The sequence below is a fragment of the Plectrocnemia conspersa genome, unplaced genomic scaffold, assembly GCF_051122295.1.
Source record: "Plectrocnemia conspersa isolate PC_06_02 unplaced genomic scaffold, ASM5112229v1 ptg000002l, whole genome shotgun sequence".
Classification (NCBI taxonomy): domain Eukaryota; kingdom Metazoa; phylum Arthropoda; class Insecta; order Trichoptera; family Polycentropodidae; genus Plectrocnemia; species Plectrocnemia conspersa.
In genome coordinates, this window is record NW_028277166.1 from 2,750,910 (window position 1) to 2,775,413 (window position 24,504).

The 24,504-nt window shown below is 33.3% G+C and overlaps 3 protein-coding genes across 3 annotated transcripts; 1 reads left to right on the top strand and 2 right to left on the bottom strand.

The window, feature by feature from the left end:
• Nucleotides 1-569: 569 nt before the first annotated feature.
• Nucleotides 570-13,370, bottom strand: LOC148237339 (uncharacterized). The gene is made up of 5 exons (XM_088205209.1): nt 13,265-13,370; nt 8,553-9,951; nt 6,274-6,364; nt 2,529-6,201; nt 570-2,166 (listed from the first exon to the last, which is right to left on the bottom strand). The coding sequence occupies exons 2-5, from the start codon at nt 9,899-9,901 to the stop codon at nt 1,799-1,801; spliced, it is 5,481 nt and encodes a 1,826-aa protein (XP_088061335.1). The 5' UTR covers nt 9,902-9,951; nt 13,265-13,370; the 3' UTR covers nt 570-1,798.
• A 1,687-nt stretch (nt 13,371-15,057) lies between these two features.
• Nucleotides 15,058-21,554, top strand: TBC1D5 (TBC1 domain family member 5). Its single transcript, XM_088206153.1, has 13 exons — nt 15,058-15,147; nt 15,231-15,298; nt 15,444-15,590; nt 15,653-15,758; nt 15,821-15,937; nt 16,010-16,140; nt 17,221-17,271; nt 17,418-17,541; nt 17,600-17,730; nt 17,804-17,946; nt 19,890-20,164; nt 20,235-20,384; nt 20,505-21,554. Exons 1-13 carry the CDS (start codon nt 15,130-15,132, stop codon nt 20,769-20,771), a joined length of 1,728 nt encoding a protein of 575 aa, XP_088062279.1. The 5' UTR covers nt 15,058-15,129; the 3' UTR covers nt 20,772-21,554.
• Nucleotides 21,505-23,798, bottom strand: Vps51 (vacuolar protein sorting 51). The gene has a single exon (XM_088206152.1). The coding sequence runs from the start codon at nt 23,764-23,766 to the stop codon at nt 21,598-21,600; it is 2,169 nt and encodes a 722-aa protein (XP_088062278.1). The 5' UTR covers nt 23,767-23,798; the 3' UTR covers nt 21,505-21,597.
• Nucleotides 23,799-24,504: the final 706 nt, after the last annotated feature.

Consider the following 24,504-nt stretch of genomic DNA (forward strand, 5'->3'; position numbering starts at 1 on the left):
GGTAAAAATATATAAAAATATCTACCCGTGAAAATGTATTGCGATATGATTTCACTGAAATGACATATTTTTAAAATAATTTCAGAATAGATTCGAGACGGTTTTTTTTAGATTTTTTTGAGGGATAATCTGAAAATTTTTGATTTAGAATCAGGGATGTCATTTCAGCTTTTTTTAGGGGGAGAGGGGGAAAAGCTGGCCAGTCAATGGTCGTCTTTTAATATTTTGATTTCGATAAAATTCGTATTCATTAAATAAAACGCATTTTTCTGACCAATTCAAGGGGGGCAAATCAAGAGTTCAATGTTGGAAAAGGAGCAAAACAAGGGACCTATTTAATATCTACGGAAAATATATATATATACATAATATAATGAGAAGGGTACCGGATAGATGAAATGGCGGCACATCAATTAGAGGAGAAAAACTTTCGAACTTGAGATGCACTAATAACACCACAATAATAACGATAACTAGGTACCAACTAAGTTAAGCCGCATCAAAAGAATCGAAGATGGAATCGAGGGAAAACTGTAGGAGCATTCCGCAAGAGCGATTTAAAAAAAAAATTATACATTTATTTACTTTATTTTCATGAACAGTCAATGTATAACCATAAAACATAAACAAATAATAATAATTACAGATTAAAAATATTATAAACATTGTTCTGGGAGTCGTCAACTGCATTAACAAAATATTAAAATAATAATAGAAAAGTTATCAATAATCATAAGACTTTTTAAAACTAAACTTGGAAACGTGAAAATAAAATTAAGATTAAAAAAAAGACCATAACGTGATTTCACCACAAAATCACCTTTATGCATCAAATTTAAAAAAAAAATATGATATAATATGTAATTAAATCAACAAATCAAATAAAAAATCAAGTACTAGATAAAAATACTCTTCATTTTTAAAAATAAAATACAGTATCTCTAATATTCAATACAACAAACATCACTTATTCGCTTTTTGTGAAATACTAATTGTTCGTTTTGAAAATCGTTATAAAAAAATATAATTTCGAAATATATATTTCACATTTACATATATTTATTTATATATACAATATATTTAATATATCTATTTACAATTTTTTCATTGTTCCACATATACGACTTGTTTCAATAATTCCATTATTAGTTTTTTAAGCATATACAATTATTAAGACTATCAATATCCATAGATGTCTTAGTATCCATATAGAAATAAACAAATTATTTACAAAGATAAAACTCAACATAATCGGCTCATCTGTTTGGATTGGAAAACACATACTTATCGGAGAAAATTTTTAATTATAAAAAAAAACGATTTAAATGAGATCTTTTGTTTACGCTCAACTTTAAATATAAAAGAAAAATCTTTCTTTACCGGCATTTCAATCAGATTTGTTTATCCAGTCCAACTCAGTCGCCAGCGACTGGCTCGCCATCGATTAAATAGCAAAATTCATTATCAAAATCGACGCTTTGAGTATTGAAGGTAACGTTGACTCAAGCTCAGTCTTTAAGTCTATAATCGACGTATCAAAATCTTTGATCTCTTCATTCTTCAACATTGTTTGGCTTTGAAACATCACCGATCACACTCATTAATTGAAATTAGAACTGTTAAGAATACCGTAATAAAAAAATATTTACAAAATTAAAACTTGGCATTGATCAGAACTTTCATCTTTCCGTTCGTAGGTTTCATATCGGCGACTTTATATACCGATTATGGTCCTTCATTTAAAACTATGTAACACTTAGATCTTTGACGTTTTAACACTATTAGTTTGACAAACATTTTAAAACTTGGCATTGGCCAGGGCTTTCTTCATCTTTTCAGAGAGCGGCACTCCGCCGTGGGCGATTCTCCGTTTCTTCCTGATCGTCATAGGCGTCGGTGCCGTGATAGTTTTCTTGTCGGCGGTAACTTCGCTAACGCCTCCCCGGAGCGACTTCCGCGCTACTTTATTCACCTGTGCCGTGGATGCTTTATTATCGTCGTGAGTTTTCTTATGCTTGGCATACTGAGCCGCCGTTCGCATCGACACGTCGCAGTACTGACACTTAAAAGACTTGGGAGGAGTGTGCTCGGTATCCATATGGCGCTTCAACAGTATCTCGTTTTCAAATTGTTTACCACAATCGCACTTGTGAACCTTGTGAGCCACTGCAAAAATAAAAAATTATTAATAACAACATCATTCATACGTATACAATTTCGTTATCATTTCGGTTATTGAAACACCTCAAATTTAATATTACGGAACAGGAAAATTAAAGATGCACGGCAATTTTAATTAAAAAATAAAGTTGACGCATATGCTGATGACATTGTAAGAAAGTCAGACTAACAAAACATATACGATAAATACAAAATTCATCACGGCAGGCCAAACAAATCTCAACAAGCTGAATCGCAATTACAAAGGATATGAATCTAGAGCTATCTAACAGACTTACCTGAACGAAATAAACAATTTCTACTAAAATTAGTTTCAATACCCCAATAAGAAAATATAAACTAAATACCTTTGTGAGACTTTCGGTGTAATGCTAACGACGCCTGAGTTTGGAAAATTTGGCCGCAGCATCTCAACTGCAGCTTCTTGGGTGCCGGAAGCTTTCTACTCTCTAGCGTCTTTCTTCCGCCAAGTGACGCTCTCTTGACCAACAAAGTGACAGCGCTCTTCCTAGTGTCCCTCCTCGGCAACATAGTTTTCTTTGGTGTCGCTACAGTTGTTATAATCGATTTTCTAGGCGCTCCGACAGACCTTTTTATCGGCTTCGCGGGTGAAACTGGGGCTTTAGTAGTAGATTTGGGCGCTTCCTTATCTTTCAGACTAATCGGAAACGAATACCTGGTCGATTCATCTTCAGACGTATTCGTTTCACTCTCTCTCTCTATCCCTTTGGTATCTGTAGTATCCGGTGCGGATTGTTCCGAGCAATCAGGCGATGATTTGTAATCAGGATTAAGACTATATCTTACATTCTCTTCTTCATCATCATCATCATCATCATCGGATTCTTTGTACTGTTCATTGGTCTCGTTTTCTTCTGTATCTAATTTGGCCCTCTTAGCTTGAGCGACGGAAGGAATTTTAGTCGTACTTTTGACAGGCACTTTAATTATACTTTTTCTTAGAATAATGTTAGATCTAACAACTTCTTTATTGACTACTCGTTTCGCCACAGATTCTTTTGTCGTAGAATCGACGCTTTTCCTCTTAGGTATGAGCGAGACAGGTTTATCTTGAACGGCTTCCCCGCCTATTATAGTCCTCCTGGCCAATTTTCTAGTGAGGCATTTAGTCATGTGTTTATCTAAAGAGTTGGTATTCGGGAAAACCATGTAGCATTTTGAACACTCGTGTATGATATCCTTCGTGCTCAATCTATCGAGAACAGATTTGCTTGCACTTGTCTCTGCATGGCTCTCTCGGTGTTCCACCATATGATGCAGTTTCCGATATGACTTGCCGCATATGCTGCAATTATTACTGTCGTCACTATTAATACTAGTGATCGACAATCGTAAATTAGCATCCGAGCTATCCTTCTTTATCTTAGAAGGCGAGCAGTGGACATCTCGATGTTCGATCATGTGATGACGTTTCCTGAAAGACTTTCCACAGCCGTTACAAGTAGCATTTTCTTCGGCGACAGTCGGTATTTTAACTTCGACGCCGTTTGCCGATTCCGCGACATGCAATTGTCGATGCTCCACCAAATGATGCATCTTGCGAAATGATTTCTCGCAGATTTCACAACGAAAACCAGCTTCGGACTCGTTGCTTCTAACGCTCAAAGAAGTGCGACGAGATTTGACCTCATTATGAACCTCACGATGCGCCACAAGATGATGGAGTTTTCTAAAGCCCTTCTGGCACACTTCGCACTTCAAAATAGTATCAGATTCAACATCCTTATCTTCTTTAACGATCACCTCTTCTTTCTTGACTATTTTTTCTTTAGCGTGCGATCTTTGATGATTGACTTTATGTGCGAGCTGTCGGAAAATCTTGCCACAAATTTCACATTTAATGATTTGAAGAAGTGGCGGTTTCATTTTCATTATCTTAGAAAGCCTAGTCATGGGCGAGGCCATGACACTGCTCTTTGACTCGACTTTGCATCGCTTCATTGCGGGATTCTTTATTTCGACTCTCTCTCTATCTAACAAAGATTCTTGGCTAACTTCGACCTTCTCTTTATGTATTTCTTTATCTTTTGACGATTCTTGACTATCTTCGATCTTCGCTTTACGTATTTCTTTATCTAATGACGGTTTTTTATCATCTTTGATCTTCTCCTTACGCATTTCTTTACCTGATGACGATTCTTGACTATCCTTAACCTTTTCCTTATGCTTTTCTTTATCTACCGACTTTTCTCGAATATTTTCCTCTACAATTTCTTTCACAATCGATGGCTTAAATTCAACTTCAGTCGATGGAGTTTCATTACAATCGGTACTGAGCTTTTTACGCTTCGGCGATTTAACAATCTCAGTTACACCGCAGCAATGTTTTGCATGTTTAAATAAAACATTTTTACTTCTAAAATTTTTATTGCATAGCGGACAAATATTTTCATCATCTTCTGATTTCAATTCGGAGGAATTCGACGATGGATTATGAAACATAATCGGTAGAGATTTCCTTGATACCTCGACTTTCACGTCTTCCATTGCACTGCAAAAACTTGAAGACAGAATCTTCTTTGGGCGACCTTTCTTTCTCTTACCCGAAGTGGATGGAACGTTCACCTTTTCACCAATATGTTCATCTGTTTTAATATCGACGTTCTCCGTTGACTGTTTCTCTATTACAGCTGCAGCGGCATCAGCATTTTGAACGAGTGCCGAATCATTTTCTTTATTATTTGAAGATTTACTATCATCCGTCGATATTAAATCGTCATCAGGTATAGAAGTGACAGTATCCGATTGTTCTTCGGGCGTCTTAACTTCGGTAGATTCAGAAATAATCCTCTTCGGCCGTCCTCTCTTCCTTCGATCGGAACTAGACAACTCCTCCTTCACCTTGAGTGGCGATTTGATCACTGATTCATCTTGTGATTCGGTAGGCTTATTTTTATTATTAAGAAATATGATTTCAATGTCTGAAGTAGCCACCGGTGTGAATATTTGTTTTCTCGGTTGTCTATTTTTTAACGACGGTGACAAGTCCTTTTTTAGATTGCTTTCTATACCGTTAGAATTGCTATTTGTAATTTCAGCTTTTGTAACAGTCACTGCACAGTCTTCCGACGATGAACTGATTTGATTTTTAAGTTTGGTTTTTAACTTTGATTCTTTTGAATATGTTTTCACGGCAAAAACATTTCTATTAACGACTGGTTCAAAAGAGTCTATATCGTCCAAAGTCGTTCCTTCTTCAATCGATAAAACAGTCTCTGATTTTTTATCAATCTTTTTTATTGCAACGTCATTCGCTAACAGTGTTTTTTGAACAGCAATATTAAAATTGCATTCAGCTTTATTTTTCTCTACTTGGACTATATCTTCATTTATAACATTTGGGGATGATTGAGGTTGGACTGCTGGAGCAATTTTATTTTCATCTACTTTATTAGTATCGTTCGCATCTTTCATAATCCATTCTAGCTCGCAATCGCCAGTAACTGGCTCACCTTCAATTATACTAGATTCATCATCATCAGAGTCGACGGTTGGAGGAATAATTTTTTCATTTTCTTCTCTCGGTGAGAGCGACTTTATTGGGGAATTTGACAAATCTTCATTAAACTTCTTCAATTTTACTACTGTCGAATCTTCGTTATCACGACTAGCATACAAAGTAATTTTATCTTCCTCTTCCATGTTATCGTTGTCCCCGCCGTCCATAATTGACACCAGTTCCTTCTGGAAATCGTCGATTTTTTCAATATCCTCATTTGCTTTTAAAACTTCACCGTTTTGAAGATCGCCTAAAAGCTTTTCTGCTGAACTATTTTCGTCTAATTTGATTCCGACTTTTAAGACTTCTGATTCATCTTCGACTTTCTTGCAATCAACATTAGGTATATCTATGATCTTCACTGGAGAAGTATTGCTAGTGTTATCAATCAACGGGCTCTTCTTCCCTTGATTAGTAATGGCTTGGATAACTCGATGAGAGTTCTTTTCCATTTCGGGCACTTTATGTTGCTCTACTACTGTGCTACCATCAGATTTATTCTGGAAATATAAAAAAAACATGATTTTTGCTATTTGTCTAACAATAAAATAGTTTAAAAACAAAATCATTACCTTTTCTGCGACTTCGACAGAATCTTCATTAGTAACAGGAACTTGGTTTACTTGTTCTTCATAAAGTTCGATATTACCATCGTCGTTTTTGCTACAAAAATAAACACAAATTGAAACTATTGAAACAAAAAACGAATGTATTAAATTATTGATAAAAATTGGCAGCAGTTACGTATAAGAGAAAAGCCATTAACATTTATTGTTCAGTATGGTGATGCATGTCTGTTATTCCAGCAAATATACAAATATACAAAAACGTCCAAAAGGATGCGAGTTTGCTTTAGAGGTATTGCACCTCTAAATTTCTAATAAAATTGTATTAACACTTTATGAGATACTAATTTCTATAGTATATTACTGACAAGATAACGTATTACATGGTGAGTCAAAATCTTTATTTAAATTTATATTTACTGAGGTAATATCAACTTATTATTTCTGGTATTATTTTATAATTATTACAAAATAACATTTACACGCCGATATAAGAATCTACACGTTTTTATGAAGATATATATTACTATTTCATGTTTAAATATATTTGAGAGCCAAAGGAAGTTTTGTTTATTCTAATATAAAATCTGAACACATTTATAAAAAATCATTTTATATGAAACTCTGTTATTCATTATCAAAACTTTTAATTTTAAGTTTAAGCCCTCGACTTTCGCACAATTCGCACATTTTAAAAAAAAAACAATTTTTTTAAATTTAATTTTTTTTTTTTTTTTAATTAAATAAAATATAAACACGAGTGAGAAACGGAAAAACTTGTGTTGATACGAACAAAAATAAATCAAGGACTCATAAACTTCACACGATTCAAGACAAAGATGAAAATTATTAGACGTTCTGATAGCGGTGAATCTTTTGCTTCAATCGGACGTTCGTATGATACAAACAGGTCTACGATATGTTCAATTTTACAAAATAAAAATATAATTAAGAAATACGTTCAAAATTGTGGAAAATAAAGATATATTTCCGCAATCTTTAAAGATAGATTTCCAAAAAAAACACAGCAAAAAAAAACATGGATGAAATGGAAAATCTTTGTCATCGTGGATCGATGACCAACATCAAAAAGATGTCCCTCTGAGTATTTCAATTATTCAAGCAAAAGCTCTTAGTTTGCACAAAGATTGGAAGGATAGATATAAAAAAGATTTTAACACGGTTTTTCAAGCAAATAACGGTTGATTTTATAATTTTAAAATGAGGTATTCTTTTCATAATATTAAATTTACTTGAGAATCGGCTGATGCGGATAAAGATGCTGCAAAAGAATTTATTTCCTAATTGTTCAAAATTATTGAAGATGGAGAATATTCCTCTATCTAGCCAAATATTTAATGTAGATGAAACAGGTTTATTTTGGAAAACTCTTTAACAGTGAAAAATATGAATGAAGCCTTCACGCACCTTGACAAACTTTTAAATATTATGGAAGATTGTGATCCCAATGGAGAACGCATATCTCAAGTGCATAGGGCGATCAATAAAAACATAGCATGTTATAAAACACTATATGAAGAAAAGAAAAAGAATAGTGGAAAACAGTTAACTCTTGATAACTTTTCAAAGGAAACACCCGCAAACCCCACTTAAACGTGTCTCTTAAACGCTTCTTAAACATCTTATATTTACTTAATAAATAAATATTTTAAAATACACACAATTTCAATTTTTTTTACTTCCCTCGACTTTCGTACATTCAAAATTCGCACACATTTTCAGGAACCAATTATATGCGAAAGTGCGATTTATTCTATGATCTTTCCTGATTATTTTTATCAAATGTCAAGTAAATCGCAAAAGAAAAAATATATTGTACATTTCTAAAAGTAATATTGATATACATAAAAAAATAAAATTTAAATTGAGTGTCGCAAAATAAACAACATATATCAATGCCCTTAAATATATTGAACGTAACTTAAAAAAATCACGTATATAAACGCATTAGTTAAAAAGTTACGCCAATTCTCCTAAAGATCATATTTTACTAATTTCGCGAAAACTATCAGTTTAAATTTTCATATGAATCACTCGTATAATATGACATGCATCACAAATATAAATACTTGTTTAACAGCAATATGATATTGTGAATCTTTCTTCTCAAATATGAATATCAGTATCAATATATTGAACGCAAATGAATCAATTAATAAATAGAATGCAAAAGCGTAGAAATTGACACAATAATCAACTTTTGTGACTAAATGAAGACACAATGCCAATTTTTAAATATTTTAATAATAGAAGAGTATACATACGTGATGTTGAGAAATTTAATCTTGGAATTCCCATCCTCTTTCAAAACTTGAAAGGCGGTGAGCGCTCCCTCGTTCTCATAAATGTATATATCTTGTCCGATGTTAATTGCTTCGATGTCTCTTCCGTCCATCTGAAGGGTGACGCGATGACTCCCTTCTGGGAAGTTGTAGCTATCGGACTTGAGGCCGTTCTCTTCGGAATCCCCGAACAGATCTTTGATATCGACTTTGCAGCTGGCGCGCGAATCGCTGTCGTTGGTTCCTTGGGACATGTTGGTGTTTTCGATAGCATCCAAAAGCCCGCTAGCGAAATGATTCTTCTTCAGCATGCTAAAATTAGTGTCTTTGATGGTTATTACGTTGTTCTCTTGAGACGCATCTTCTTCATATTTATATTGAGCATCCGCTGATTCTTGACAATCGTCCGATTTAACAGAAGGTTGAGGATCGTCGTCGATGACTAAATCGTGTCCATCGACTGAACTTTCGTTATCATCGAAAATATCAACATCTCCAGAAACAATGGTTGTTGAATCGTCAACATTTTCATGCACATTGAATTTGCTGACTTGTTGAACACTGACGTCATCGACTGACTTATCATCACAATGTATAGTTTTAGTGCTTTGATCGTCAAAAATATCATCAACTTCACATGAAATGTTTGTCGAATCGACAACGTTTTCGTTCACATGGATTTCGCTCACTTGCGCGTCATCGACAATATCATCGCATTGTGTTGAAGTCATGCTTTTATCTTCAAAAGCATCGTCAGTTTCCGAAACGATGTTTGTTGAATCATCGACGTTTTCAACAATCGATATTTGATTGCTATCAATTGACTTCAGATCTTCAGACTCTATAGTCAAGCTCTTATCGTCGAAAATATCCGCGTTTGTTAAATCATCTAAGTTTTCATGAGTATCTAATTTGGTAACATTAGAATCTTTTTCTTGAGGGACATTGACACTATCCATCGATTTGTCCTCAGATTGTATGGTTAGCATGCTCTTTTCGTCGAAAATTGCAATTTCGTCGGAGACAATATCTGTTGAATTTTCAACGTTATCGATGCCAGATTGAGACAGATTGACACTCTCGACTGTCTTGTCGTCACATTGTATAGTCATCGTACTTTGCTCAGACTCGGGTAAGGAGAAATCTTTACCGGTAATGTCTTCGAGGGTGGAATCGTCTTCGATGACAGAAAAATACCGAGAGTTATCTTCGTCGGCTGTTTGATAGTTGATTGAATTATCAGGATTCGGATCAGAGATGTCCATGGCGCTTACGTTCATCGAAGAATCTCCATCATCACTAATATCATTGGCGTCTTTCTTTTTGTCCATGATGAACGTCTATAGTGTCTCAATGTATAAGAACGTACAAGAAGCTGATCCTGAAAAGTAATAAAAATAAACTTTATACTTTTTATTTAAGTTATGTTTAACTATAACAAGAAATAAATTATTTTAGTAATTTTCAACAATTTAAATTAGTTTATGATTATGATTTGATAACTTCTGGTGTAGGTATATCAACTAATACTACGTTATAGAAGTTTAATATTAACGAAGAGAAAAAAATACGATACTGGGTATCAAAACTCTTATAATACCATTGAAAGTTCTCAAATATGTTCTAAAATACAGCCAGAAGCACATTTATCAAAATGAAAAAAAATTATGTCGCAGACTTTGAATGTTTCACTGTTGTATGTATGATTGGTACTGCTATATGGAAACAAGATTTAGGCTGTACTTATGGCAAGTATAAGTAGATTTGAGGCCTTTTAAGTGTGGCGTTTTAGACGATTGTACAACACGTCAGAAACAATAAGATTATTACTAATTGTACCATGCCAGTGGGAGATTTTTAAAGACCCCAAAATTGAGATTCATAGTGATTTTGTTGAGAGATAAATAAAGGTGTAATTAATTTCCTAAATAAAATGCTTTATAAATATTTTCTAGACTAATGAACAAAACAGAACCAATGTTTTATTAGATTAGAATACAAATCTAAAGTGACCAGTTATTGAAAATATCAAAAGACACTAAAAATAAGTCATTATTGCCGCAAAAGCTAGAAAAAAAAGGTCATCACGGAAATTTTGAAAAACGAAAAAAAATCGAGCTAATCGTGCAAAGTGACATTTATTCATTGTTTATGATAAAAAAATAAATGGTCAGAATAATATTCCGATTTATTAACAGCCTGGTCATAATTGTATTATTCAGGGTCAAATGGTTAGAATAAAAATAACATACGGTCAGAATAAAAATATAGTGCAATTAAAATTAAAATATTAATGGTTATTATATTATTCAGGGTCAGAATAAATAGCAACCGGTTAGAATAAACACAGCATACGGTCAGAATAAAAATATAGGACGATCAGAATTAAAATATAGTGATCATGTGAATTAAAAGAAATATTATATATTTTAGAAATATCTTATAAAATATCTCTCACATCTAAACTGTTGGGACAGATAAGGTGCGAGCGAGCGTCGATCAGAACAGTGAACACCCCATGAATAACTCTCAACGAATTTATTTAATTGTATGTAGGACGCTAAGGTCGTCAATGACCAACGAAGCAGGAATAGCGACAGAGCGGCGGCGGAGAGCATGTTTGACTTGTTGTGTTGCATCTGACAACCAAGCAGCTTGATAATGATTATGGTATGCCGACATATGAATGACAGATCAACCAGTTGTACCAATCTTCAGCGTCACAGCAATAATAGCACTATTGCCAACTGAAAAAAATTATTCTGACCATTTGTCAAAACTAAATATAAATTCTGACTAGTCCAATTCAAATTCTAACCATTTAATATAAATTCCCACCAATTAATATAAATTCTGACCATTTAATATTTATTCTGACCGCTTATATTCTGACCTGTTAATATAAAATCTGACCCGAAAAATATGAGCCAGTTTATTTGACAAACTGTGTGCTCAATGAAGCACTTTTGAAGTTGCTGGTGGAGCGTCGGCAATCCATCGATGCTAGTAGACTTACAGATGCAGGCTGAGTGCTCTAGAAAGTCGCAATTACGTCCCTCATTCTTAACCGCCGGTCAAATATCAGAACTCGACACTGCTTTGCGTAACAGAAAAATGTTTTTGGCGATAACTACAAGGAGCTGGAGCTAAAATATTTCATGTGGTAAAAATATTATTATGGTTTTCTATCGAGCTCAAATTTATTTCTCGAAATGAAAGTTTGTTTCTTTATTTTGAAAATGCAGGAATAAAGTGCAAATGTTAGAGAAGGCTTTCGGCGAGAATGCTCAAACGAAAGATTTAGGAACGGCACAAACATAAGATAGAAATAGAGGAATGCAAATGTGTTGAAGATGACAAGACATATAGATAGTAAGCCTAGCATATCAACCAACAACGACAATGTGAATAAATTGAGGACATTACACTTAGCAATCGCCGAATCAGTATTTGACTGAAGAAGTTGGTTTCTGACCCAATTTTAACTGACATGAATGAGTATCACCATTTGTTTCAAAACTGTAATTTTCAACAAAATCAGCATCGTAAAGATATTGCTAATCAATTGTTACATAGTCACTGATGACTAAGAATTGCTACATCGTATCATAACAGGTTTTCTCATTACTATTTTATTTGATTATTACGGTATATTCATCCACGAATTCTTACCATCAGACTGTAAGATGAATAAGGAGCATCACCTTCCAGTTTTAATCTGTAAATCCGAATAAAACTACTAGGTAGCCGAACAGCTCCTAGATAATGCTACAGCCATCATACTCGCTAGATATTGTGGATTAGAAGAAACAATTTATATAGATACTTTCCTGTTATTGAGAGGCAAATTTATTCTAAAAAAATATTTATTATTTTTTTTATAATTTCATTTATTTATATACAATTATAATTCACTGTGAATTTTAAATACGTTTTTAATTTCTTACAGAAATTGTACAACTTCTGTTTCCTTACAAAGCAGTTTGAACATATTCATTTTCAATGAAAATATAATTGTATATAAATAAATAAAATGTATATACAAGTGAATAAATATTTTATTAAAATAAATTTAACCAACTACCATTATATTTTACAGGTAAAATTATCTGGCTAGTTATGATAGTAAGATTTTTAATAACTCTATCTATTGAAAATTGAAAAAAAAATGTAGAATTTGTATTGCACTAAATAAATACACCTTTGGAGGTCTTTGATGTGATTTTATCAGTATCAAGAATCACTGTGCAAAAGACCTTTCGTAGGAAACACAGTACAAGTAGCTCATTAGAGAAGTCTGCGGATAATCGCCAACGCAAAATAATATGAAAAATAAGTTATACTTTCACTAACGCATCCCGTAGGTCTGTAGTAACGAGGTCGCGGCAAGGTCGCGCACCGGAAGTCCACAGATGGCAAATGGGGCAAACGAGATCGCTCAAATAGGGCAATACGAATGTGAAAAATGACACTCCATAATTGACGTAACGGAAAAGCGACGACTCGTATTTAGGTTAGATGCGGCGGATGCGGACGCGAACGGTGCAACGAACGACGTCACGTCGCAGAACGCGAGATCTACGTTTTCGAAAATGACGGCGATGACGGCGGAGCGGACAAGGGCGGCATATTTTGGGCGGAATATGTGCGCGAACGTAGGAAAATTGGGGCGAAAACGGAGCGCTCGGACTTGCCTGATCATGGAGCGAACGACAGTAAGGTTCCTGAGGCGGCACGCAGGCTATTCGGCAGCCAGGACCGCCGAATTTCTCGGCCGCGGCGGACGCCGCAAGCCAATATGGCGGTATAAACGGTCAACCCGACCGGCGAGCGCAAAAAATGAGAGCTAACCACCGGCGGTGCACGCTAAACAAAGTAGCTAACTTCAAAGCTACATTTTATTTATATTTTTAATTTGTTTTTTTAGAAATTTATTTATTTTTGCGAAAATAAAAAATATTATAATGCACAATACAGTACAAAATAGACAACTAACAAATATTTGTTAATTTATAAAGTTATAAAAATTTTAATTACAAAACTTTTGTAATATAAACGTCGTTTGGCTTTTATTTTAGCGAAACTCGTCCGCAAAACATTAATATTAAGAGATTAGGTAATTTCATTTTATATTGAATTTATTGCCAAGTCTTTCAATTTTTTCTTTACCTGTTGCTCAATAGTAAATAGTTTTAATTTTACTAACTTTTCTCTCCTTTAGCAACTGAAACTAGTAGTGTCATCAGTATTCTTAATGCGATTAATACTTTTCTTAGTTTTCAATTTTTATTTTCAAACTTCGAATTCTTTTTATTTTGAAATTAACATTTGTTCGTTATAACTTTCATTTGGCGTATAGTCCACAGTTATAGAAAAATACAAAGCATTTTGTCTTTGATAGCTTTAGCGATCAATGGAATGATTTCTTGGTGGATATTTTTTTCGAAATAATGCGTTCTGTATAGATTTTTTATTGCCTATTTACGCGTTTCTCTATCACCGGATCATATTTTGAAAATAAAAATTTACCATTATTTTTGGTCATAAGGTCTTCTAAATGCAATCTTTTTGGGGCCACGATTAAAATTATTGAAATGATTCTCTTGGGTAACTCGTTCCAGTGTTTCACACAAGTACAATTTATTTTACAGTTGATCAATGGTTTGACCAGTCGACATTCGCATTTCTAGATCAATTCACTTTTTTCATATTGAAATAATATTTTATGGGAGCCGAATTTAGATTTGTTATGGCCAAAACTGGTCGGCGCTGTGTAGCATCGACGTGACGGTTTCTCTCTCTACCGGCAAGCCCGCAAGGATTCGGACGCGTGCCGTCGCACGCGCGCCCGTTGTAATGTAAGCACCGTTAATCTTCAATAAATATACTACTGCAGCGGCTCAATCTGTGTCTAATTGCCACCCGTCACCATCACAATCCCTAAAATTTTTTCACTAATCCACTATCATTATAAATTTAACAAGAACTAAGGGAGCACCACGACAGAAAATAAAAAAATATTTAGACATTAAAATCAAATCAACGACCACATAAACAATTTAAATGACTATCAACTCAAAAAGTAATCAATAAATCAACTAGATGTCCCGGATTTCAGTTTTCCCACATTGAATATCATCCCAAAAAGTGTCTCGCATTTTGACAAATTAAGTTTAATATTAAAATTAAAAATGATATTCAACACCGACGTCAGTGTTTACCATGCATTTTACAAACTGTTTCTAAATATGTAAAATGAATATAAATAACAATATATTACATTTCTTAATTTAAATCATGTTTCTTAAAACGTAAAAAGCTTTTATAAAGTATTTTTTAAATTTTATTACAGATCATGCATATTTTAGTAAATCATATATTTTTTAACTTTTTTTAGAAATATAACATGCATATTTATTATATATATGCATATATTTGATTTTATTCTAATAAAACGTCATAAATTCATATGGTCATTAAATTTGTCGCTATGGCCGAAGCTTATAATAAAAACGAAAAATTGTTATGGTTCCGCTCCTGCTGACTTTGACACGGAACAATGCAAAGCGATTCTAGCGTAAGTCTGTCAGTTTTATCGATTTAAACGACAATTTGGCGAACTAACATCGCGTATTATTAATTATTTGTTCCATTCTTCAGTCTTCTCCGAACAGCATCAGTTCTGGAAGCAGCACTCCCGACCAGAGTGCCGTCTACCAGAAATATCAGTAAGTAATCAATTTTCATATCAGATTAGAGTGACACCTTAAGACAAATATAGCTTTGAACTGTTGAGCGTTAGTTGTATATTTTTAATGAAAAAATGTCACAATAATTATTATTATAATTAATTAATTATGACGTAATGAACAGACTAGAATGGAACCAGTTCGGATTTGGGTTAGAGGAGTTGCGCAGGAGGGCCCTCACGGGGGCCCTGCGCGCATCTCGACTACGCAGCATCTCATGGGCCATCATGCTAGAAGTTATACCTTCGCCGCCTGAATATTGGATCGAAGTGTAAGATCAAATTTAATATTAATTACTTATATACATATAATATCAATAATTTAACATTTCAGTATTCGTACCAATCGCTTATATTACCAAGAGCTAAAAGATAGGCTAATGTGCGATCCACACCGGGACAGCGCTGATGATGATAATCCGCTCTCTCAAAATGAAAAGGTACTTTCCCAACACTAGAAATAATCAAAGGACATATTAATTTAATTTCTAACACATTTTAGAGCAAGTGGAATCAACACTTTCGTAATTCAGAATTGCAGTCTATTATAAAGATGGATGTCGTGAGGACTTTTCCCGGTCTAGACTTCTTCAAACAGCCCGATATACAACAAGCAATGGTATGTTGATCTTTTGTAAAATAATAATGATATATTTATTCTATTCAATGCCATAATTTTAATATTTTACAGTGCAATGTATTGTTCTGCTTTGCTTGTGAAGCACCGCAACTTCTCTATTGCCAAGGAATGCACGAAATCTTAGCTCCGCTCTTGTTTGTACTCCAATCGGATCATCGAGCAGCTGAACACACCATTTTAGAGTGATTATCAATTTTTTTAATCTCAACTTTACTTATCTTTCATATGACAATAAGAATATTTTTTGAGTTTAACGTGAGATTTAATTCTTTTCTAATTTGCGACAAAGTTAACCCTTTGAGTGGTATCACCGTACATGTATGGTGGTCGATGTTTCATATATAACTAAAGAAATAATAAATAAAAAACATTTTATAATATTTTTTTAAATTTGATTTATTGTAAATGATTTCTAAAGAAAATAATACTGATAAATTAAAGAGTACGAAATAAACGAAGATAACAAAAAATATTAATTTTATAAAAAAATATGTAAAATAAATTAACGAAATTTAATAATAGAAAAGTGTTAAAATAAGTTATTAACACATTACGGTCTGTTCACGCGTTTTCGCGTTATAGCGATATTTTTGTGATCAGTCTGTTCACACATATTCGAAGGTATAAAATAATATAACTCGAACTCAAAAATATCATGCAAATATAATAAAGATTTTTTTCTAGTCATCTACAATGTATACATTTATAATTTCACCTTTTGTCAAAACATAGAAAAATATATTTTTTAAATTCTGCGTAAATAGCAAACCGTAATGTGTTAAAACATACTATTACAAAACAATAGTAAAATAAATCAAAGCAATAAAACGTTAAGAATCAATGATTATTTTCTATAGTTTTTACTATAAATGTAGTAAAATATAATAATAAATAAATAACAGAAATAAATATGGAAAAATACGTAAAATTAACTCACTACTCAAAGGGTTAAGATAACTCAATTAATATTTTATTTTTGAGAATTTTCTACAGAATATTCTATTATATACAATAAAATACTACGATTCATAATACATATTGAAAACCATTTTTTAATTCTAATGGTATAAATAATATATTAGTTTTTAACAATACGGATAAAATCAGCTTGTAATTTTAAATATAAATATTGTATATTTGTAGCAAAAATATTGTAATGTAATAAATATTATTTTTATGATTATAAAGTAATGAAATATATGTAAACTAAGATAATATAGAAATGAAGCAGTTTATGAAATTTTAATATTATATGATTTTAGTAAACAACTATCGGAGATAATGGATCCTCAATATATAGAACACGATAGCTTGTGAGTAACTATAATGCAAATATATATATATATATATATATATATATATATATATATATATATATATATATATATATATATATATATATATATATAATGACATTCAGCACATGTTTATCACACGATAACGCTATTTTCATTGACAGTGCAATGTTCAGGATGATTATGAATGGGATCGAGGGCTTTTACAAGGTCACCAGAAAATCGTTGCCCCCGAAACCGATCACCGATAAGGAAAGAGCGAATCCCAAAATAAACACCAAAGACAAAGTACGAGTTTGTGATATGATGTGTATTTGTCTATTTTTAAACTTCATTATTGTTTTAGAGAAAAAGTGTGACTACGGTCGAAGTGGTCGTTATCCTGGAAGAGATCAGACAAGAGCTCTTGATGAAGTTTGACCCCGAATTGGCATTGCGCATGGAGAGTAACAACTGTCAGTTATCACTGTTTGGCTTGTGCGTATTGCTTTATCAAGTTGGGTAATCAAACATATAAACATTGTATAATCGGCTTGCTTATGTTAAACAGACGCTGGTTGCGGGTTTTGTTCGGCCGAGAGTTTCCACTACACGATCTGCTCATATTGTGGGATGCGATTTTTGCCGAAAACGATGACTTTTCTCTGGTGCGATACATCATGGTGGCGATGCTCATGGCGATTAGAGATCTATGTAAGTTGTCAAATAATACTACTAGATTTTAATGTGAGTTCTTCACAGACCGTGAGCAAGTTACCTTAGTCTAGCTTCGAAAAAAATTTTACACAAAAAAGTCTCATAATTACCGACCGAGAAGTGGTTAACACATTGAATACCACGTGCACAAATTTATGCATTTCAGAAACCTTGCCTTGCATCCGTTTGTACAAATTTGTGCATTTCGTCATTTTAACTTAATACAACAAAAACATATTTATTTAGCTCTTTAGCTAAAGATGCTACTAATATCATATCAACTAAAATAATTTAAAAAAACAATATCCAAAATTCCAGAGGCTCAAAACTTTGGTAAAAAAAAATCGTTTCAAGGCAGTGTTTACATGCATATTCAATTTTTTCTATAAATATATACCACGTATTATATATTCGTAATAGTGAAATCAGTTTCCATCAAACTGTGAATCGCGTACCTTAAAAATGAAAATGTGTTTAAATAATTTTTAACACTTTACAGTCAATAAACACAGTGATATTTGTACGGCATCGAACCGTGAAACTTAGACATTTTGTTTTATATTTGCACAATGTAACAGACTAACAGATTCATTTTTACTCAGGGACGTCATTTGGTGGGGGGGGGGGGGTAAATGCCCCCCCCTTAAAATTTGGTTAGAAAAATGCATGACATTTAATTAAATACTATGAATCTTAATGAAATAGAAATATTAAAAAAACTGAAATGTCGTCCCTGGTTCTAAACCAGAAACTCTCTTGTTATCCCTCAAAGAAAATCTAAAAAAAGTCTCGAAACTATTCCGAAAATATTTTTTAAAATATGTTATTTCAGTGAAATCATATCGGAATACATTTTCACCTGTAGATATACATATTTTTACCAGTGAAAATATAATTTATCTAGTAGGTGCTAGTAAAATTATATGATTTCAACTATATATACATTTACATACTTATCATTATTTATTTACATGCGATGTATAAACGTTACAGTGAATGCGTATTTTTCAGTAAAGTTATATTTTCACCAGTAGATATCTATTAGCGAAAATATAAGTTAACTGATAGGCGCTAGTAAAATCATATGCTGCTTTAAAATGCCTATGAAACTCATTGACAGTTGCGAAACGTACATTTGCTGTTCAAACCCAAACCTAACCTATACAAATCAACCAAACCCAACTTGACTTAATGAAAGTTCTAAAACTTTCATTAGGTCAAGTCCAAAATACAAACTTAGCCAACTCAAATCTCAGCAGAAGAAGATGTACAGATAGACATCGCATTTCGCATATTGCTCCATAGTTTGTCTGCACTTCAATATTACACTATGTTTTAATAATATGATCCTTACCGATATTACTACGGCCTTTTAATATGAGAATATTGGTCAAAGTATATTCAAACCGAATTTTGGTCAATAGGAGGGCGCAAAAACAATTATCACTTCTCAGAAGTCAAAAATTCACGTAAAGCAATAAAATCGTGTCGGAGCCGTTGCAGTGGGAACGCTCGGTAACGAGTGTTCCCACTGCTACAAATGCTATTTCCGACATTTTTCACGAGAAGAAAAATAAAAAGAGAAATTGTATGTGAGCTCAAAAAAATAATTATTTCAGAAACTTTTCTTAAAATATCGTGCAAATATTGAAATTATTGTATAGGTCACAAAGTTTGATATTTGCTGTTTTTATATTGAGTAAAAGTATTTTGCCGTCATTTTATCATAATCTGTATCGTTTTTATTTTTAAAATATGTATATTTGGTGATTCTAAACATTGCGAATATTAAAAACAATCATTATGAAACTGTTTTTTAAATTTGACATTAAAACTAATTAAACTAATGAAAAAGTTATGATGGTTTAAAAAAATTAAGTTTAGGTTCTAATTTTCGCAAATACAAAAGTTAAACTTATGAAAAATATATTATGTTTTAGTACTAAACGAAGAACAGATGAAATGTCTAACATATCTGATGCACTATCCGACAACAATTGACGTGCAATATATCATCGAGCATGCTTTATATATGAAACATCCCGACCAGTACTGTAAACCAGCAGTGAGAACGTTTCCGATTCCCAAACAGCAACCTGCCGAACTCAAAGGATTGCCTCCCAGTGGGTTGATCAAAGACAGATCAGATCCAAACGTCAGAGCGACCTTAGGCGAAGAAGAAGAGTCGTGTATCATCAAAGGACTCAATTTTAAGGTTTCATTTTGATCCAATCATCATATCATTTATTTTTTAATTTATCTGAATATTTTTTTTATTTATTAAGGATCCTCAAGTAATCCGATGTCAATTGTTCTTTGCTCATCGAGTGATGTCTACTTGCGCTTACGAATTGGAAAACTATGAAACAATCTTGTCTGACAGTATACTTATACAATCTTATAAGCAACGAGAGGCTTTGGATAGTATCAGGAATGTAAGCATTATTAATAAATGTTCAAATGAGCTACGGTATTTTTTTTAATTTGAATCGGGATTTTTGGGTCGTGAAATTTATTTTGTGTTATATTAAGGCAATTTATTTGATATGTTTCAGCTTATTTCAACATTGAAATTACATTCGTTTCTACACACCGAGCCCCATGGGTCGCAAGTTGTTGAAAATGCAGTGGAAGCGAACGAGTCTCCGAGGGCAAAACCGACCAGGACGAAACCAAAGTATCCACAAAAATTTCTCAACTTGAAAGACATAGCTAGCTCGAGCACTAGGGAAGTGCAACTCAAAGTGTTCAACATGGTCGAATCCGATAAAGCTGTGGACGGAGCGCCGAGTTTGGATCCTCTGGGTCTTCATAAAGACTGATTTCCATTTTTGTATAAATCTATCAATCGAGTGCCTTAAATAATATTTTAGTTCCCGTTTTAGAGTTATTTATCGTTCACAAAGATTTAGATCAATCAATTAAAGTTGTATTGAATCTGCAATCTTTCAAATAGTTGATCTCCAAATAATTCCTACACTGTAATGTGATTATTTAATTATAAAGTGCAACTAATAACCATAAAAATATTCCTAGTTGCCCATAATTTTTTTATTATTCAACTGTGATAATTACATAGCTGCATTATAAAAATATTCTTGAGCATTTAATTTAATATTTTATATGAATAATTATAGCGATAAGATTTTTTTAGGAAGGCGGTAGCTCTTTTTTTAATGGTTTAATCATAGTTTTATATTTTTTTTATCTTATGATATGTAGCTTTATGTCACTGTGTTTAATGTTGACAATGCTATGCTACAATGCATGTATTTTTTTTATGTTCAAAATCTTAACGTGCCAAAATCTTAACACCGTAATGTAATATGTAAAAAATTATGTTTAAATGTGAGTCGATCACTGCAGTATGGTTTTAGGGTCAAATTATTGAAATATTTAATATTGTATAGATTTTTAGAGGCGAGCAATCTAATTTATTTTACTTCATGAACTAATTTCATTCTGCAGGAATCGATTCTTTGATGTAGTGAATTGTTCGAATGACGTTTGTTGATTTTTAAATCATTTATATGGATGTAAATCAAACTACGAATCGACTGTTAAAATATGCATATTATTATAAAGTTTAAATAAATAATATATAATATATAAACAATGTATTATCTATAACATTAAGGAATGCTGTCTTCAACCTCTCTCGCAAATTATCTCCACGACGCTCGGTTCCATCAAACGAGGATCGATACAACGATTTATAACTGATCCTAGAACCTCGTCCAGTAACATATGCACCAAGTTTTCGTCGTGAACGTATTGCCACAGCTGTAGTTGTAGATAATGAACATCAACTTGCATCTGCTGTAAGCCGTATCTACTATATGTGCGCAATCTAACGCATTCTAAAAATGTCTTCAGACTGATCTTCACGATTCCGGTCATTATAGATACTTTCGTCGGCTCAACCTGACTGAATATTTCAATCTTCTCCGAGAATAGTTTATTGATGTTCGACGCTAAACTTGAATCCACCAACCAGCTGGATTTATAAGGCAATTTAGTCGCTGATAAACTATGAGTCCTTCTGCTCGAGTCGCTCGATTGTCTAGTAGTGCCGCCGGTTTCGTAGAGTTGTAAAGTATCTTGCTCTGCTGCTGCTAAAGCTTCTAATACGCGTCTCGCTACAGCGCGAACGCCTCTCGGTTCAGGTACTCTGATCCATTCTCTTGATAATACCGATACTCTCAACATTTGCGATACTTTCAATCCGACGTGATTGACGTAACTGTTCAATAACATCTGAGCTCCTTCTCCGACTAATTTACAAAGCATACTTTCGAGACAATCGGGAAGTCGTACGGATTCTCCCAAATGACTGACTTTATCGAACAACGATTCAGCTTGTCCTAAAAGGCAATGTATTCCAGAGTTTTGTAACTCGTAACACAATCTCGATAGTATTAACAATAATTGAGCCGGAGTGTTGTTGTTAGTCGCTTGTAATATACAGAAGCTCTTCACTACTGTTACAAGATCTGATACAGTATCTGATATTAGATCGATACAAGATTTTACAACACATTTAACACAAGCGGGCTTTAGACTGAAAGATAAACCGCTTTGTAAGAATATCATTAAATCTTGCAACGAAGCCTGAACCTTCTCCATCACAAAGACTTGTAAAGAACTCAGCATCTCTTTCAAATCTCCGCTTGTCTTACTAGCGATACTTTGCCTTATACTGACCAATCTCTCCCAGAACTGATTCTTTATATTATTGAAGTGATTCTTGCCTTTGTTTGAAATTACGCCCATCACAATATCCGCTGCTTCATTTGCGTAATCATTAGCTTGAATATGATGATTCATGGCTTGCAAGCGTCTATAAAATTTATCCAAACCTCTCACCAAAACTTCAGTTCCACTCTTAATAGTATAAGACTCAAACTGTATTTTAGCCAATTCCAGATACTTTAGCATTATCTTATCACTGAATTCGCTCAAGTTCCTCACGATGTTCTCGTCGTGATTATTCTCTAAAAACATCTCGCTATAAGAAGATACCACAATACCTAAATCGGCCAATAAACCGACATTGCCTTTTTCGACCCACTCCAACAAATCGGAGCAATCTCCCATTTCTTTCAAGTTACTCAAATGATTCAATAATCTAGGTTCAGATGAACATAAGAACTTCTCATGCAAAGCTTCTTCAGATCCTTGCAATCTAACCAACAAGCAAACACTCTCAGCTAATTCGGCAGCCGTCGAATCGTGTGCGGCCAATTTCTCCCTCAGCCTCGAAATCAATTCGTTAACAATATCTTCACATTCCTTTTGAATGCCTTGAAACGACGGTTGACTTCCATATCGCTCCAAAACTCTCTGAGCGTGCAGGTAATCGTTGACGGCGTCAGCGTATAAACCTTTACCGATGAACTCGTTCAATCTTGAAGGCAATAAGAACAAAAACTGCAGTCTGCGCAACAATTGACCCGTCGCACACAATTTATCCACTGATGTTCTCGAATCTTTCAAAGACTCAGATATTGTGCTACTGAAGGTTGTGATCTTCTCCATGTTTTCGTTCAAGCGCTCCATTTCAACCTGCATGCTCTCGAAATCCTTTCTCATCTTTCTGACGGTATCCGTGGCCGATATGAATTTGTTGTAGTTTTCGTAGACCAACGTCTGCATTTCCGAGTGCAAATATTGACTCTCTCTGATGATCTCACATTCTTTTTCCATAATCTGTTTTAAGTTACATTCCTTTAAAGTGTTTGATAGATACAAATCGGAATTGAAGCTTGCCGAGTCTATATTCAGCGAATCTTTAGCGTTTTCGATTGGGGCTGCCATCTCGACAGCTCGCCCTTACACTGACAGCTGTCAATATTATTTGGTAATAAGCTGTTTTATATTAACCATTGATTACATAAATAAGAAATATTTTTATATTTATTTTAAGTTCATCTAAAATCAATAAATAAAAAGATATGTTAGATAATAATTGAAAATTATTTTCAAACTTTTTATTTGTAAAAATAGTTTAAAAAATCACATAAAAAATGAAAATTGTGTAAATAAAATATTATTAGTGTTCGTTTTTTAGGTTTTCTTTAAACAGAATAAATGCTCGGTTAAAAAATATTGAAAGCATTATGTAGGTGAACTTACTAATACAATTATGACCAGCCCAGAGGCGCTCGAGGCGTCCATTACTCTGAAGGGGCGCGCCACTTTACTTTATTTAACACGGTATTTAAAATTCCGAAATGGATTTTGAACAAAAATTCCAGGACAACCTTTTTTTTGCTCTCTCAAGAATTTATCCTCCGCAAACAAAAAATTCTAAGATAGCTTTCGAATAAAAATTTCCTAAATAAATTTTTGTTGTTTAGCTCCCGCAGGTACAATGACATTTTTATTTTTAGTGTCCTCCGTTGATATTTTTAAAATCTCATCTTTATAAATGTACAAATATTAAATAAGATTTCCTAACTGATTTTACCTTATCGCAATTTAAAACTTGTAGAGAGATTCCAATATTATTCAATTTTAGATACTGCTTACTGCACTTGTATCAGGTTGTTTTAT